Raw genomic sequence first — 13303 nt, forward strand, 5'->3', positions numbered from 1 at the left:
TTTACAAAGCTACTAGAGCAGCGACAGTTTAAATAGTTTTGTCAGCCTTTTCGGTTTGTATCGGCCAACATATGATTTGCGCTTCCTATAAAGAATATATGTAAAAAATTTAGACTGTCCAAGAATGACAATTGGTAGGATCAAAATCAGTCGTCGTCGCATCGTTTCTTTAATCGACTTGCTTTCGTTAAACTCTCACAGTTTGGTATTCATTCCAGCAGGGAAAAGAACAAAAAACAAGCAGCACAAGTAGCAGAGCACAGGCAACAGCAGTCGGTCTGCTGCATATCAGTCCTCGCGGATCTTGCGATACTCGCGGAAAAAGTACTGTAACCCACCCAACACGACGCGTCTCGGCACGGGATTGCCGACAACATAGTCCAGCATCTGGCCAGGCACCTCCTCCCACGTCCACGAGTCCATGGCGACCTGGAAGTCGTAATCGGGCTGGTAATCGACCGGTCGCCAGTCGTCGTTGCCCATTGTCGCGTCCACGACCGAGACCGACGAGCTCGTGAAGGACGTGTTTGTGAGATCACCGGTCGGGTCGGTATTGTCGAACGCGGACGCGTCGATGGCCCACAGGAGCGAAATTGCGTCGTGCAGGTGCGGCAGGCTGACCTTGGACTTGCAACTCTTCGCGGTCGGTTTGAAGTCAGTGCCGACGGCGGCATTCTCGACCGCCCGGTCCTGTTCGCCCATAAGCAAGACCGGCAACGGCACTCGCTTGAATTCGGCCAACACAGGCTCCTTGAATCTGCCGTTCATAATGTCGTCGTCGCCCGGCTCGTCCCCGTTCTTGCCAATCGTCGACTCGGCAATAATCCCGGAATCTGCCTCAGGGGCGCCGGCGTCGTCACAGGTCGTGACCCAGTCCATCGACTCATTCTCGGTCCGCGGCCCGCCAATAATCCCCAACCCGTTTAATGCCCGGGGAAGGTAGCCACTGCAGTCGGCGTCATACCCACTATCTATTTCGCCCTGGTCACTCGTGCCGAAACTGGCGTCGCCGTCCCCAGTCGTGTGGCTCGCGATTAGATTGTCCAGGTCCTCGTCCTCAGGTTCCAGCTCCGGCAACGCATGTCCGCCATCGTCATCGTCACCGTCTCTAGTATTTAGTATTCTCGAAAGCATGCGTAACGTAGGAACGTCACGCGGGCCCAAAGCCAGCAGTTTGCTCTCGTTCGCGACGACCGGCGTGCCGGCGTCTTTCGAAGGCGGGCTAGGCGTATGCAACATGTTAAAATGAAATACTTAAGATTAGGTCCGGGAAAACTTAGTTCGAATCGTTCGTGATCGGGTCGTGGTCCGTGTTTCGATAGCGGAGACACAGCTGCCGCGGGGGAGAGAGTGGGCGCTGCTTTGGAGCAGGCAGAATTCGGATCTTGACTGCCATCTCGGCCGGGATCAGCCGCGCGGGGTGGGCTGGATGCTGACTTGCTTTGCCAGCCGACGTAGGAAATCCCCCAGTATCCACTGCTTGACTGTATCGGGCGTAATTTTTTTTTTCATTATCTGCCTCGATTCACGTTCGCCACAAATGTTTCTGTTCAAGTTTTTTGAATGACTGCAATATTGCTGCCCACAAAGAACCCTCGAATTAACTCAATCTTCGACACGCACAACACAAACCCTAATCGATGCCAGCAAAGAAGTTTAATCGCAGCCTCGCAGATAAAGTTCACTCAGGGGTCGATGACGATGGATCCAAATCTCAGTTTTGACGTCGCCTTTTGACCTGTACACCGTTCATCGATCGATCGATCGATCGATCGTGGATGTATGAGTCCGGGGAATAGAAACATTGGGAAAGAACGTGATAAAATAACTAAATTGACGACATACTTTGCTTAGCTCTAAACACTATATCTGCAAATATTTCCCCGGTACACAACTAAACAACTAATCGAACAACAAACAAACGGTTCGTATTTATTTTCCTATATCATAATCTGAAACCCGTACCGCCCGGACGCGCAATGTGTGAAAGACATTTCAGACAAGTCTATGGTAAACCTTATTATGCAACTTTTTAGCCTATCTTAACCTCGCCGTTTGTCCAAAATTATGATTTTTGAGATGATACCCGTCATGATCAGGCTGGCGTGCCGTTGCCGTTGCCGTTCACGTACGGCGCGTTAGGTCGTTTCAGGGATAATGGGTACGGATACGCCTCGTCGTCCTCCTCGTCGGGCAGTTTAAACCCGATGTAGTCATCAGTGTTGAGCCCCTCCTGGACTTCCTGCAGCGATCCAAAGTCGCCCGGCGTCATCATGCCGGTCCGGTCTTTAGGCGACGCCTGCGCAGACAGCGGGCGCGAGAGCTTCATCTCTGTGCCGTCAAAGAAGTTTTCAAACCCTTCTTCACTGCCAAACGAGGACGAATACGCGCGCCGAAGTGCGAGCTGGCGCGCTTTAATGTATTCAAGCCCCATGCGTTTCCAGTCCAACAAATCGGAAAGGCGCTCGGTGCGGTTGCGCTGGTTTATGCGCTGGCGGCGGGACTTGAGAGAGAATTGGAACATGTAGTCGGCCAGTTGGTTGATAGAGTCGTCGATTCCTTTTGATCGGCGATCGACAATGTAGATGCCGTAGTCAGACGTGTTCTCGATCAGCTCCTCCATGTAGCATCCGAATCCGGACAAGTTCGTCGTGATCGACGGCACACCCATGACAGTGCATTCGGCCGGAGTGTAGCCCCACGGCTCGTAGTACGACGGAAAGACGCCGAGATGGCAGCCGCGGACAAAGTCGTCGTAGTCAAGCGAGAGAATAGGGTTGTTGCTGTTGAGGAACTCTGGGTGGAAGATGATCTTGACCCGGTCGGACGAGTTGTTAAACAGCTGCACGCGTCGGATCTGGTTCAGGATCGGATCGTTTGCGTCGTCGGCCATGTTGTGTGTGACGATGGGCGGCTGGGAGTGGCGCTTGAGCGCAAACACTCGGCGCTTCAAGAGAACCTTGTCGCCGCCCGTGAGCAAATCATTAAGCTCATCGGAGAAATCGTTGCCAGCATCCTCGTTGAATCTCGCCGACCGCTCGAACAGGCGCCGGCCAATGCTCTCCTGGATCTCGTTGACGGTGTCGTGAAGTGCCTTCATGACCGCTTGCCCCTTGAGCGTCTCGACCGTGTACGAGTGGGTGGCGGCGGGCATGATAATAAAGGCAACGACGGTCTTGTTCGAGTTCTCGGTCTTGAGTCGATGGTTGAGACGCGCAAGCGACTCGATAAACATGTCGACACCCTTGTTCCTGTACTCATATCTGCCAGCAGTGAAGAAATACAGCGTGTTGTCCAGATCAAAGTCGTAATGACCATAAAAGTGGCCGCGAATGAAGTCATTAATCTTGGCCTTGCTAACGGCGTGCAGATTCTGGAACTCGTGCACGGCAGAGAACTTTACGACGTTAAGACCGTTGGGGAGGACGCCGTCGGGCTTGCGCTTGAGCAGGTGTTCGGACTCGTACGCGGTGATATGCGAAACGGTCGTGAACACGTCGGCCGAATGGGCGGCCGCGCGCTCGATGCAGTATCTGTGGTATATGCCACGCTTGCCGGCCTCTGCGTCGACGTCAAAGTACTGCAGGTTGTTGTAAAAGTCTACCGAGCCGGCACAGAGGTAGCGGCCGAGCAGGGTTGCGTGGGTAGTGAAGATCGTCGTGACATCGATGCGACGCTTGCGGCACAGCGGCAGGGCCACTCCCGCGAGCCACTCGTGGAAATGGGCAACGACGGCTCGCGTGCGGTCGTGGTAGACAAACTCACCCAAGAACCATGCAACCAGATAGCCAAACACGACGGTCTCGTTGGTTTCACTATCTCCGGCAGGGCTTGGAATGCCGGCCACGTTCCACAGATCGGTCTTCCACTCGTCCAGATGAGAGTAGGCTGGTCCGGTTTCAAAAAGCAATACTCGGGGAGCGCCTGTTGTAGTCAGTAATGGTGGTCATTGTCAAAGATCGTTTGGCCAACAACCTTCAATTAGCCATCGTCCGTACAAGTACTGGACCCCACGGTCGGACATGGACCGCAGGGTCTCGACAAGGTAGGGATCTGTCGGAGTGAGCTCTTCGACTTCAATTGCAGCCTGGAAAGCAGGTAGGATTAGCATTGAGGCGGGGCATGGGTGGGGAAGCTGGGAGATCATAGACAAGCACATACACTCTTGCGGTTTAGCGGACCGATGAGGGTATATCTGTCACGGTACTCGGCTGTGGTGATGGGGGCCTTGGACTTGATGACGGAGTAGATACCGCCGACTATGGGACCGTTAGCCGCCCATGACGAAGACAAGACGAGGTAAGTAAGCATAGTTGGTGTAGAGACGCACCTCGATTGGCGACCTCAGTCGAGATCTCGAACAGGAGATGGCGCTTCACGTCGCGGTGGGACATTGTCCAGGAGGAGTGTAGTCAAAGTAGCAGTTAGAAGGAGAAGAGAATGAGAGAGAATGTGAGAGAGGGGGGAGAGAAGAGAAGACGATGTGGGATGGGGGAGGAGGGGAATGATAATTGCTGGCGGGGTGGTCCACATGAGCGCCAATTAAGGCCTGAGCCGTAGTCCGGATGTGGCGCGATGCGGAGACGCACCGCCACACAGTCACCGCCACATGCGGTCACCTGGCCGGGTTTGGCGGCGCAACAAAATTCAATCAGGCACCGGGGAGACACGACCACAGCCAAAAGACTACGTCATTACTTTACCAGCCCATCGTGTCGCCGGCCGATATCAAGATTTTTATTAGATGACGATGACAGAAGGAGAGTAAAGCTGCAGATTACTATAATCTATGCGCGGGAAGCAGCATAGTCGAGCAATTCACCCCGTATATTATTATTGGGTTCCTTGGCTGGAACCGAGGTCGAGCCATGCAATCAAGAATATGTAAGTCTCCATTACTGACAGCTCAGACCACACTGCATCAAAAATATTGTCCAGTGTCGTCATCCGCCAATTTCGCTCTACCCTGTGTTCACTTGACAATCATTATGCTTCACCGCCAACAGCTATCGTGTGTCGTTCGTTGACGCGCCGTCGGCAAACGTAACCTCCGTAATTTCGCGCATTAACCGAGTTTACTTGACATGCCAATCATGTTTATGACAATCTAGTCGCTATTTACAACTCGCTTATAACTATACATGCTCCATATAACACCATATATGTACAAAAAGTAATCACAGCCGCCGTCTCGCCGGCGGTCTGACTCCTCCGTGTCGCAACCGCGTGCCATCTGTCACCCGCGTCACACATCGCCGCACCCTCGCGCCTTCGCGGCCGGTCAAAACATCCAAAAATGTCGTCCGGTTCCTGTTGTGGTTTCGCAAAATGATCTCGACAGGCTTGTCCGTCATCCCTCGCTGGACCATCCGGGCAAAGAACTGGACCGTCAATCGATACGTTGCCTCGACCTCTCCCCGCGCCGCCTTCTTGAACCCAACCTGACCTGTCGACATGCACATCTGTTTCACCGGCTCCTGGCCAGGCAGATTGTACGGGTTCGCCACGTCCCTGTAAACAGCCGAAAGCGTCAAATGCGTGTTGTTGCGGTTAAAAAGACAGTGCAGCACGTAGTTCTGGACAATTTTGCGCCGCTCCGCCGTCTGCGTCAGCGTAATCGGCGTCGACGACCGTAACACCTCTCTCAAATAATCCTCCACTGTCTCAATCGGTTTGCCTGACCTGCCATCTTGGCCCAGGCTGCTGACAATAGGTCTGCCTTTCTTCAGCATATGCTGTCCAATCAAGTCTGCCGGCTTGCGCTCCCTGGAATCGGCCGGCTTGCGGTCTTTAGACATCATCTCCTGCAAAATCGACGACACCTTGCTATTCTTCTTAAGCGCCGAGGCGGGCGCACTAGTATGAAGTTTTCTGCCGAACGAACGGACGTTCACTCCTATCCGTGACTGCAGCCACGACAGTGATGCGCTCATATTGGATATTTTTCAATTGCAATCAGCTGTCGCACATAGAATCCTTCTGCTGGCAAGAATTGAGTGTCCGGCGCCACGTCTATAATCCAGTCGCCGGATGCAAATGATTTCGAGAAAATGTTGCCCCGGGTCTTTGTCTGGTTTCAGTCTGCAAAAAGAGCAGAGTAGTTTACGGTGGTACGTGCATCTGCAGTGCGACGAATAAAGCCCACGTGCCTGTTCGCGCCCCCGCGGGTGTCGGCCCAAACTCAGCAGCGAATCTCCCCGCATATCATCAAATCCAAGTTGATTCCCAACTCGTCCACTGATTATGCAACTCAAAGGATGGCATCGCCTTTGGTTGCTCCTGTCTGAGCTTATGCCCCTTGGTCGTGTTGCAGAAAGTACACCTGTGGCAGCTACCAACGATCGCCGCCGATTCAGTGCGGTCTACAGCTAGTCCATTCGCATCTCATATTCAAATAACGACTCATTAGTGGATACAATGTACTCGTTCCGCACATCAGGGTTCAATGGCTACGCAGTGCAATACTCGCCCTTCTTCGACTCCCGTCTCGCGTGCGCCGCGTCCGCCAACTTCGGCCTGGTCGGCAACGGGCGCTTGTATGTGCTCGGCCTGACCCCAAGCGGTATCGTCGCCGAGAAGTGGTTTGACACCCAGGACGGCCTGTTCGACTGCGCTTGGTCCGAGATCCACGAAAACCAGATCGTCACGGCGACCGGAGACGGCAGCATTAAGCTGTTTGATATTACGTTGAATGTATGCCCCCAAGTTTCACTGTCCAAGACGCGCGCGCTGACTGTGCTTAGGATTACCCCGTGCAAAGCTGGCGCGAACACACGAGAGAAGTGTTTTCAGCCAACTGGAACCTCGTCGAGAAGACCACATTCTGCACGTCCAGCTGGGACGGTCTTATCAAGCTCGTACGTTGCCATCTCAACGTAACGAACAACTGTTACTAATGTTCGGCTATAGTGGTCCCCTGTGCGACCAAAATCAATCGCCACGTTGCAGCCCCGCAACGCGCCGTTATCGTGCACCTACGCTGCCTCATATTCGCCCTACAACGCGACGCTGATCGCGTCGTGCTCGTCGGATTCGTACCTCCGACTCTGGGACCCGCGTGTCGGCGACGGCCCGATAAACAGTATCTACGCACACAACGGGGCCGAGATATTATCCCTAGACTGGAACAAATACAGGCCCGACATCATCGCGACGTCGTCGGTCGACCGGACAATCAAGATCTGGGACCTCCGGTTCACGAACCGGGCCGGGCCCATGCAGTCGGCGTCGCCGCCGGCAATGTCGAACGCGAGTCCAGTCAACGAGCTGTACGGCCACGACTACGCCGTCCGCAAAATAGCCTGGTCGCCGCACGCGTCCGGGTTGTTGCTCTCGGCGAGCTACGACATGACGGCTAGGGTCTGGGAAGACAAGACCGCGTTCAAGCAGTCTGCCACCCAGCCATCGATCAGCCGGCTGCATCATGGAGGCGGCTTGCGCGGTGTGTGGGACCGGCATTCGGAGTTTGTGGTTGGTTGTGATTGGAGTTTATGGGGCGCTGAGGGATGGGTTTGTACTGTTGGTTGGGATGAAATGGTTTGGGTGTGGGACATTAGAGCCGTACTACGGTGAAAGAAGCATATATTACAATAGTAAAAAACAACATCTCATAGCCTTAAATCAGCAGGTAATCGAAGATTATAGCGCGCTGCGTATTCTGCTTGACAGATGTCATATTCCATCCTGGCCTCGTCTAGCAACCGCGCCATTAGGCCGACCTGCTCTGTGAGCTCGTCGAGTCCGTCCCGGTACTTCAACTGGGCCGCGATCTTCATCAGGTCAGTATAACCGTCGTACTTCTTCTGGGCCAACAGCACCGCGTATGCCAGTCTCCAGATTTTCCAAACAATAGGCGACAGGACCGGCATCTCCTTCATTTCCTGTAATTTCCCCCCGACTCGCAGGCTCGTACAGTGCATGAGCTGGATGATCCGTCGCATGGTCCGGAGATCGACGAAATCGACGTCCAGCGGAATTCCTGGCGGCGGTGTTTGTGGACCACGATAGTCGTAATCGTCGTCCTCCCGTGAGTCGGATTCGTACATGAGGTCGGGCACGGGTTCGCGCGGGGGATCCGAGTGGAGGTATTCACGCGGGCTGGCCTCGCGCCTGTCGCGCGATTTGGCCGCTGAGAAATGGGTCGGCAGTGCCGGCGATGGCGAGGCGACGAATGCCGTGAGGAATGACAGGTATTCAACACTTGGTGTAGGCATTCTTCATGTGGACGGATTTATCGACAGGCGGGAAGACGTCGGAAGCGTGCCCATATTTATAAACTGCAAACAAGGACGGCTCCTTCTTCGACACTCGTAACAAGGAGCATGCATGCTATTCAAAGTATACATGTGTCGCGCGACCACTGATAATAAATGAAAATCAACAGACCCCCACTGACAGCAATGTCATATCGTACAAACATACTGACTCACCAGCCGGTCGTATGTGCTAACTGTCGCATTTAACCGCAATTCGAATGCAGAGACTTGTCTCTCGAAATTCAAGTTCGATGATTGCCACGACTTTCAGAAACGGCAAGCGGATGCGAGAAAGGAATCACTATTTGCTGACGATTATTCGATATTGTTGTAACCAAGCCGGGTCGCTACAGTATGCTAATGTTGTGTGGGTGTAGTCGCACCAAACCCAAGTAACACCTAACCCGCAACGATCAATAAGGAGCAAAGTCTATTTAATAATAAGGGCTGAACCCTACGCACTTTTTGGAGTTACCCTGTAACTTTCAGCAGTCACGCACAGGGCTACTTTCAGTTTTGAGAGAACGAATCGACGAAACCTTGATGCCATACACACAAATCAACACCGTCTCGAAATTGCGACGAGACTTCCAAGGATCCAGCAACTATCAGCAGTAAAGTCATTGTCAGCAACAAACCAGCGCAAATGGCCACTTTCCGACCTCAGATCTCTGTCTTCTCGACCTCTGGAGAGGTTTCCGAGAAGACACTCCCGTTGCCTGCAGTGTTCAAGGCACCTATCCGTTCCGACATTATTCACTCGGTCTACACCGGCGTCGCTAAGAACAAGCGCCAGGCTTATGCTGTCTCTGAGAAGGCTGGCCACCAGACTTCGGCCGAGTCATGGGGTTAGTTTTTTGTGCAATTGTCTAAGAGTTGGATGTTGTCTTGCAGGTCATTGGGTTGTGAAAACTGGGGGATTTGGACAAGACTCGACGTCGATTACATTGAGGAGAGTGCTAAAGTGTTTGCATCTAGGTACCGGTCGTGCTGTTGCCCGTATTCCCCGTGTGTCTGGCGGTGGTACCCACCGTGCTGGTCAGGCTGCTTTCGGTAACATGTGCCGTGGTGGTCGTATGTTCGCTGTATGTTGCATCATATCGTTGAAGGTCTGGAACGGTGCTAACAAAATATAGCCTACCAAGACATGGAGAAAATGGCACGTTAAGGTCAACTTGAACCAGAAGCGATTCGCTACTGCTTCCGCTATTGCTGCCTCCGCTGTCGCTCCGCTCGTCCTCGCCCGTGGCCACAGAATCGAGACTGTTCCTGAAATCCCTCTCGTCATCTCGGACGAGGTTGAGTCCCTCGCCAAGACCAAGGAGGCTGTTGCCGTCCTCAAGGCTATCGGTGCCCACCGCGATGTCATCAAAGTCATCAAGTCCCGCAAGCTCCGTGCTGGCAAGGGTAAGCTACGTGGCCGCCGCTACACCCAGCGACGTGGACCGCTCGTCGTCTACGGCACTGAGGGTTCTTCCCTCGTCAAGGCCTTCCGTAACGTTCCCGGCGTCGAGGTCGTCAACGTCCGCACCCTTTCCGTCCTCCAGCTTGCCCCTGGTGGCCACCTTGGCCGCTTCGTCATCTGGACCGAGTCTGCTTTCTCCCTTCTTGACACCATCTGGGGTTCCGAGACCACCGCCTCCGCCAAGTCTGACTACACTCTCCCGTCCAACATCATCTCCAACGCCGACATCACCAGGATTATCAACTCCGCTGAGATCCAGGCTGTCGTTAGACCAGCTGGCGACAAGTACACCAAGCGAACTAACGTCCAGAAGAAGAATCCGCTCAAGAACAAGCAGGTTTTGTTGCGGCTTAACCCGTACGCCAAGGCGTTCAAGGACGCTAAATAAGCCTGGGTCTTGCTATGGTAGATGTTACTAAAAAGGAATCTTGTTTGTCGCAGTTAAAATTTGGGTTGTTTTGTATTTAGTTTCATGATTGCGCCACTGTAATTTAACGACATTTTCTCGATGAAAATTCGACGTTTCCGGTCTCGCGTTTCGAAACTTGACGGTTTAAGCGTCGAGCTAATAGATCAGTGTCCAATTTTCCAGCGCAATAACCTTCACATCTCTTTTAAATAGTTCGCAGTGCTGATTAGTGATGCTGCTATCATGAAGGGCTTTATGGCAGCACTGAACAAACTTCAAGACAAATCTCGTAACCCTAAGCCAAAGTTCTTTGAAACTTTTCTCTGTGCTTGTTGACCGAGCCATGAGCGCTCCCTGGCAACTTCACAGCATAACACCAGCCAGCAAGCAACGATATCTATACCAGGAAGAAGTCGGCACAGCAGTTGCAGCGGTTATTAGAAAGGAAAGAGCATGTATAGCATGAATAGCGTGAGGGTGTGTAAGGGAATCAGTCGGTAATTGAGGCATCTAATGTGGCCATCCACCGGCCCTTATGGTGTACGCTTAGAATATGGACACCCTGGTGCGGCATTATATGCTCCGTCGCTTTCGCTTGATGGGAAATGGATATATCCAAGGTTGCATACCAATGGTAAGTCGTACTTTTGTGAATGGACGTGCAGTGAAAATCAGAATTACTAACATCGCCCAAAGGGACGAAATTTAATGAGTTTAGGTACGCGCGGACGTACATGCCCGGAACGCGAGTCAGTTTAGAAGGACGGCAAAGAATGCCAGTTGATTTTTCTCGACGGCAACTTGTATGAGTTCGTTTGGTCGCGCGTGGTCCTGTTATTAGACGCGCTAACAATTTTTGGTTTAGACACATTTCGCACCGGATTCATTTATTCCCAGCAGTGTCCTCAGTGGTTTTTCCAAAGACGTGCATACACCTGAAGAACAATTGGTAGATCCATTGCAGACACGGTTACTAGACTTTGGATTCGCCAGGGATCACATCTTCTCGAAAAAACGACCATGCGCTGCATTCGTCAGTGGGGCCAGCGGCACTCGGCTTAGTACGATCAACTTTTGCTGTGCTGTAGTCTTCATTAATACTAACGTGATATAGATCTTGTGAATGTTGGGCATACGAGCTACGAGCTAGATGACTATAACTCGTCTATTAACCTGCCCATTCTTGGATCCCCAAGACTCTCAATGGATATTGCCAGTAGGATACTGGGTTTAAAATTTGCCGGAACAGATTACTCAGATAGCGCTGGAGGTTAGCTCTCGCCGTTAGTACATAATGTGATTTCGTGCATGCTAACAAAATAGCTTTATTATCTGTTCGGACAAGTCGCGATTGCCGGTTTTACCGGCCCGGCATTGTTAGGTCCCACGAATCCAGGACACGGCTGATGACCGCGGATCTCCTCACGAGCGTTTCTCCGAGCTCGCCGTTTTCAGATATGGCATTTAATCCGTGGTATTGGCAACAGTTCGGAACGGTTGATGTGAGCGGAAATTGGGCTATCTGTGATCTTAACGACGCTCAAACCCTAGTCAAGGCATTTACATCTGGATCGACAAATAACGGATCGGATGTCACGCAACGACATTCTGTGCAGTGGGGCGTAAACTTGAATAACATACTTGTGTCAAACAATCAGACGATACAATCGTTCGATATACGTGCCAAGGGAAGTGTAGCGGTTGCGGAATATAGTGCAAGACCGATCTCGATCATTCGGCATGTCTCGCCTGTTCCGGAGAAGAGCAATGAGATTTTTGTGTTGACATCGGAGGATCTGGTTTGGATGGATCTGAGAATGTTTCCTAAGGAGTTGCTTTCATGGAGACATTATCGAGATTCGGACGATGAGAATCTTAGATGCAGTGCGTTCACAGTCGATGATTGTACGTTGTCTCGTAACTTTCTCAAGTCGAAGACCAACTCGCTTACGCTTTTTGACAGGCTCCTACAACTTGGTTTATTCACCATGCGATCCCGTGGTGGCCTGCTATCAATTCAGATCTCAGGACGAAATTCCATTCTCTGTCGACGACCCATACATTTTCAGTTGCAAGAAAGGGCCGAAGGTATTGGATCTAGCACCTGTACAAGTGAATTTCTTGGACAGGTCTGATTCTAATGCGCTGGAAACGGCGCGTTTCCTATCCGTATTCCAGCTTTCAGCGGACTACAGTCTCTCGCAACGGATATACTGCTCAGACACAATCACACCTCCTCGGTCAATCGAGTTGGAGGTTGCCAGCAGCGACACGTCGTGGGAGGTAGATGGGCCTGTGCAGTTCGGCAATGACTTAGTAGATACATTTCTTCCAAGAGTAGTCGATTTCCATCCGCTGTACGAGCGTATTTTCCCAGATCAAGACATCTCTCTAGCGACAACTTCCAGCGCTGACGCGGTATCCGAACTATGCGAAGCAGTGCGCTGGCATGTAATGTCAGCCAAATCCACAGACCGGTTTGGAGTAGAAACCTTGCATGATATGGTGTCAAGTAGAGGCGTAATTGGCGACTTGCAGTCATTGTCGGATGGTCTTGACGCACTGTGCATAGGTCTCTCAAACAAAGGGTTTGTGGTTGGCGATCTTGGATTTGAGAATTTACCCTATATTGGAAATTCCGGAATTGATACGCAGGGAATTTACGAAACTATTCTTGACAAATGGCTCCACCCCTTACCAATCGCTCCGCACTCTAGCCATGTCTCACACGATAGCCTGGAGGACGAAAATACGGCAGCGGACGACAATGCCGTTCGGCCAGTCCCTGCCAAAGCCCGTGTTCGCCGTGAACGAATAGCAAGGAAGATCGCGGCAGATTTGACATTGGAATCGAGAGCTATTACCAGCGCGACTATAGTTACTGATGATTCTGCCGATATGTCGTGCGACTCGTCAGCTTCCAGGGCTCTTAATATGTTGTCTGAGTATGTGAAGTACAGGAAACCAAAGACAAATGAGTTTAGCAACACCAGTTTGTTAGCGTCTGATTGGAAGTTAGGCGAGCTATGAGTTGTGCTGTAATTGTGCGGTGGGGGTCGAAGAACCTCATGAATTTAGAAACATGTATTATAGCTAATATTGAGCATGTACCATACCGTATTAATGTACTATAATTACATATATACAATCGAGTAACTTGCACCTTATTCCCAA

At 51.8% G+C, this 13303-nt stretch overlaps 7 protein-coding genes across 7 annotated transcripts; 3 read left to right on the top strand and 4 right to left on the bottom strand.

Moving 5' to 3' along the window:
* Positions 1-288: 288 nt before the first annotated feature.
* POJ06DRAFT_299840 (uncharacterized protein) lies at positions 289-1239 on the bottom strand (the record flags this gene model as incomplete). The annotated part of the gene is made up of 1 exon (XM_056190698.1): positions 289-1239. One exon carries the CDS (start codon positions 1237-1239, stop codon positions 289-291), a length of 951 nt encoding a protein of 316 aa, XP_056045354.1.
* Positions 1240-1916: 677 nt separating this feature from the next.
* On the bottom strand, positions 1917-4516 carry POJ06DRAFT_73071 (glycogen synthase). The gene is made up of 4 exons (XM_056191475.1): positions 4331-4516; positions 4162-4259; positions 3976-4087; positions 1917-3924 (listed from the first exon to the last, which is right to left on the bottom strand). Exons 1-4 carry the CDS (start codon positions 4392-4394, stop codon positions 2096-2098), a joined length of 2103 nt encoding a protein of 700 aa, XP_056045355.1. The 5' UTR covers positions 4395-4516; the 3' UTR covers positions 1917-2095.
* Positions 4517-5177: 661 nt separating this feature from the next.
* Positions 5178-5732, bottom strand: POJ06DRAFT_193910 (uncharacterized protein; the record flags this gene model as incomplete). Its single annotated transcript, XM_056184933.1, has 2 exons — positions 5178-5477; positions 5508-5732. The coding sequence occupies 2 exons, from the start codon at positions 5730-5732 to the stop codon at positions 5178-5180; spliced, it is 525 nt and encodes a 174-aa protein (XP_056045356.1).
* A 456-nt stretch (positions 5733-6188) lies between these two features.
* Positions 6189-7612, top strand: POJ06DRAFT_248216 (WD40-repeat-containing domain protein). The gene is made up of 3 exons (XM_056187005.1): positions 6189-6693; positions 6744-6857; positions 6910-7612. The coding sequence occupies exons 1-3, from the start codon at positions 6418-6420 to the stop codon at positions 7570-7572; spliced, it is 1053 nt and encodes a 350-aa protein (XP_056045357.1). The 5' UTR covers positions 6189-6417; the 3' UTR covers positions 7573-7612.
* POJ06DRAFT_73083 (uncharacterized protein) lies at positions 7591-8343 on the bottom strand. Its single transcript, XM_056191476.1, has one exon. It carries the CDS (start codon positions 8211-8213, stop codon positions 7608-7610), a length of 606 nt encoding a protein of 201 aa, XP_056045358.1. The 5' UTR covers positions 8214-8343; the 3' UTR covers positions 7591-7607.
* Positions 8344-8813: 470 nt separating this feature from the next.
* On the top strand, positions 8814-10315 carry POJ06DRAFT_248218 (ribosomal protein L4 domain-containing protein). The gene is made up of 3 exons (XM_056187006.1): positions 8814-9103; positions 9234-9340; positions 9392-10315. The coding sequence occupies exons 1-3, from the start codon at positions 8902-8904 to the stop codon at positions 10106-10108; spliced, it is 1026 nt and encodes a 341-aa protein (XP_056045359.1). The 5' UTR covers positions 8814-8901; the 3' UTR covers positions 10109-10315.
* A 1017-nt stretch (positions 10316-11332) lies between these two features.
* Positions 11333-13159, top strand: POJ06DRAFT_280575 (RNA polymerase I-specific transcription initiation factor RRN6-like protein; the record flags this gene model as incomplete). Its single annotated transcript, XM_056189891.1, has 3 exons — positions 11333-11399; positions 11453-12034; positions 12093-13159. The coding sequence occupies 3 exons, from the start codon at positions 11333-11335 to the stop codon at positions 13157-13159; spliced, it is 1716 nt and encodes a 571-aa protein (XP_056045360.1).
* Positions 13160-13303: the final 144 nt, after the last annotated feature.

This window comes from Lipomyces tetrasporus (genome assembly GCF_029532465.1).
Source record: "Lipomyces tetrasporus strain NRRL Y-64009 chromosome Unknown POJ06scaffold_3, whole genome shotgun sequence".
NCBI classification, from domain to species: Eukaryota; Fungi; Ascomycota; class Lipomycetes; order Lipomycetales; family Lipomycetaceae; genus Lipomyces; species Lipomyces tetrasporus.

Excerpts from the sequence above, each read along its gene's own strand:
- POJ06DRAFT_73071 (XM_056191475.1), bottom strand. The coding sequence starts at position 4,394 with ATGTCCCACCGCGACGTGAAGCGCCATCTCCTGTTCGAGATCTCGACT. Across the intron at positions 4,260-4,330 it reads GACTGAGGTCGCCAATCGAG|TCGGCGGTATCTACTCCGTC; the intron begins GTGCGTCTCTAC and ends ACGGTCCCATAG. Across the intron at positions 3,925-3,975 it reads CGGACGATGGCTAATTGAAG|GCGCTCCCCGAGTATTGCTT; the intron begins GTTGTTGGCCAA and ends TGACTACAACAG.
- POJ06DRAFT_248216 (XM_056187005.1), top strand. The coding sequence starts at position 6,418 with ATGTACTCGTTCCGCACATCAGGGTTCAATGGCTACGCAGTGCAATAC. Across the intron at positions 6,694-6,743 it reads TGTTTGATATTACGTTGAAT|GATTACCCCGTGCAAAGCTG; the intron begins GTATGCCCCCAA and ends GACTGTGCTTAG. Across the intron at positions 6,858-6,909 it reads GGGACGGTCTTATCAAGCTC|TGGTCCCCTGTGCGACCAAA; the intron begins GTACGTTGCCAT and ends GTTCGGCTATAG.
- POJ06DRAFT_73083 (XM_056191476.1), bottom strand. The coding sequence starts at position 8,213 with ATGCCTACACCAAGTGTTGAATACCTGTCATTCCTCACGGCATTCGTC.
- POJ06DRAFT_248218 (XM_056187006.1), top strand. The coding sequence starts at position 8,902 with ATGGCCACTTTCCGACCTCAGATCTCTGTCTTCTCGACCTCTGGAGAG. Across the intron at positions 9,104-9,233 it reads GACTTCGGCCGAGTCATGGG|GTACCGGTCGTGCTGTTGCC; the intron begins GTTAGTTTTTTG and ends GTTTGCATCTAG. Across the intron at positions 9,341-9,391 it reads GTGGTGGTCGTATGTTCGCT|CCTACCAAGACATGGAGAAA; the intron begins GTATGTTGCATC and ends AACAAAATATAG.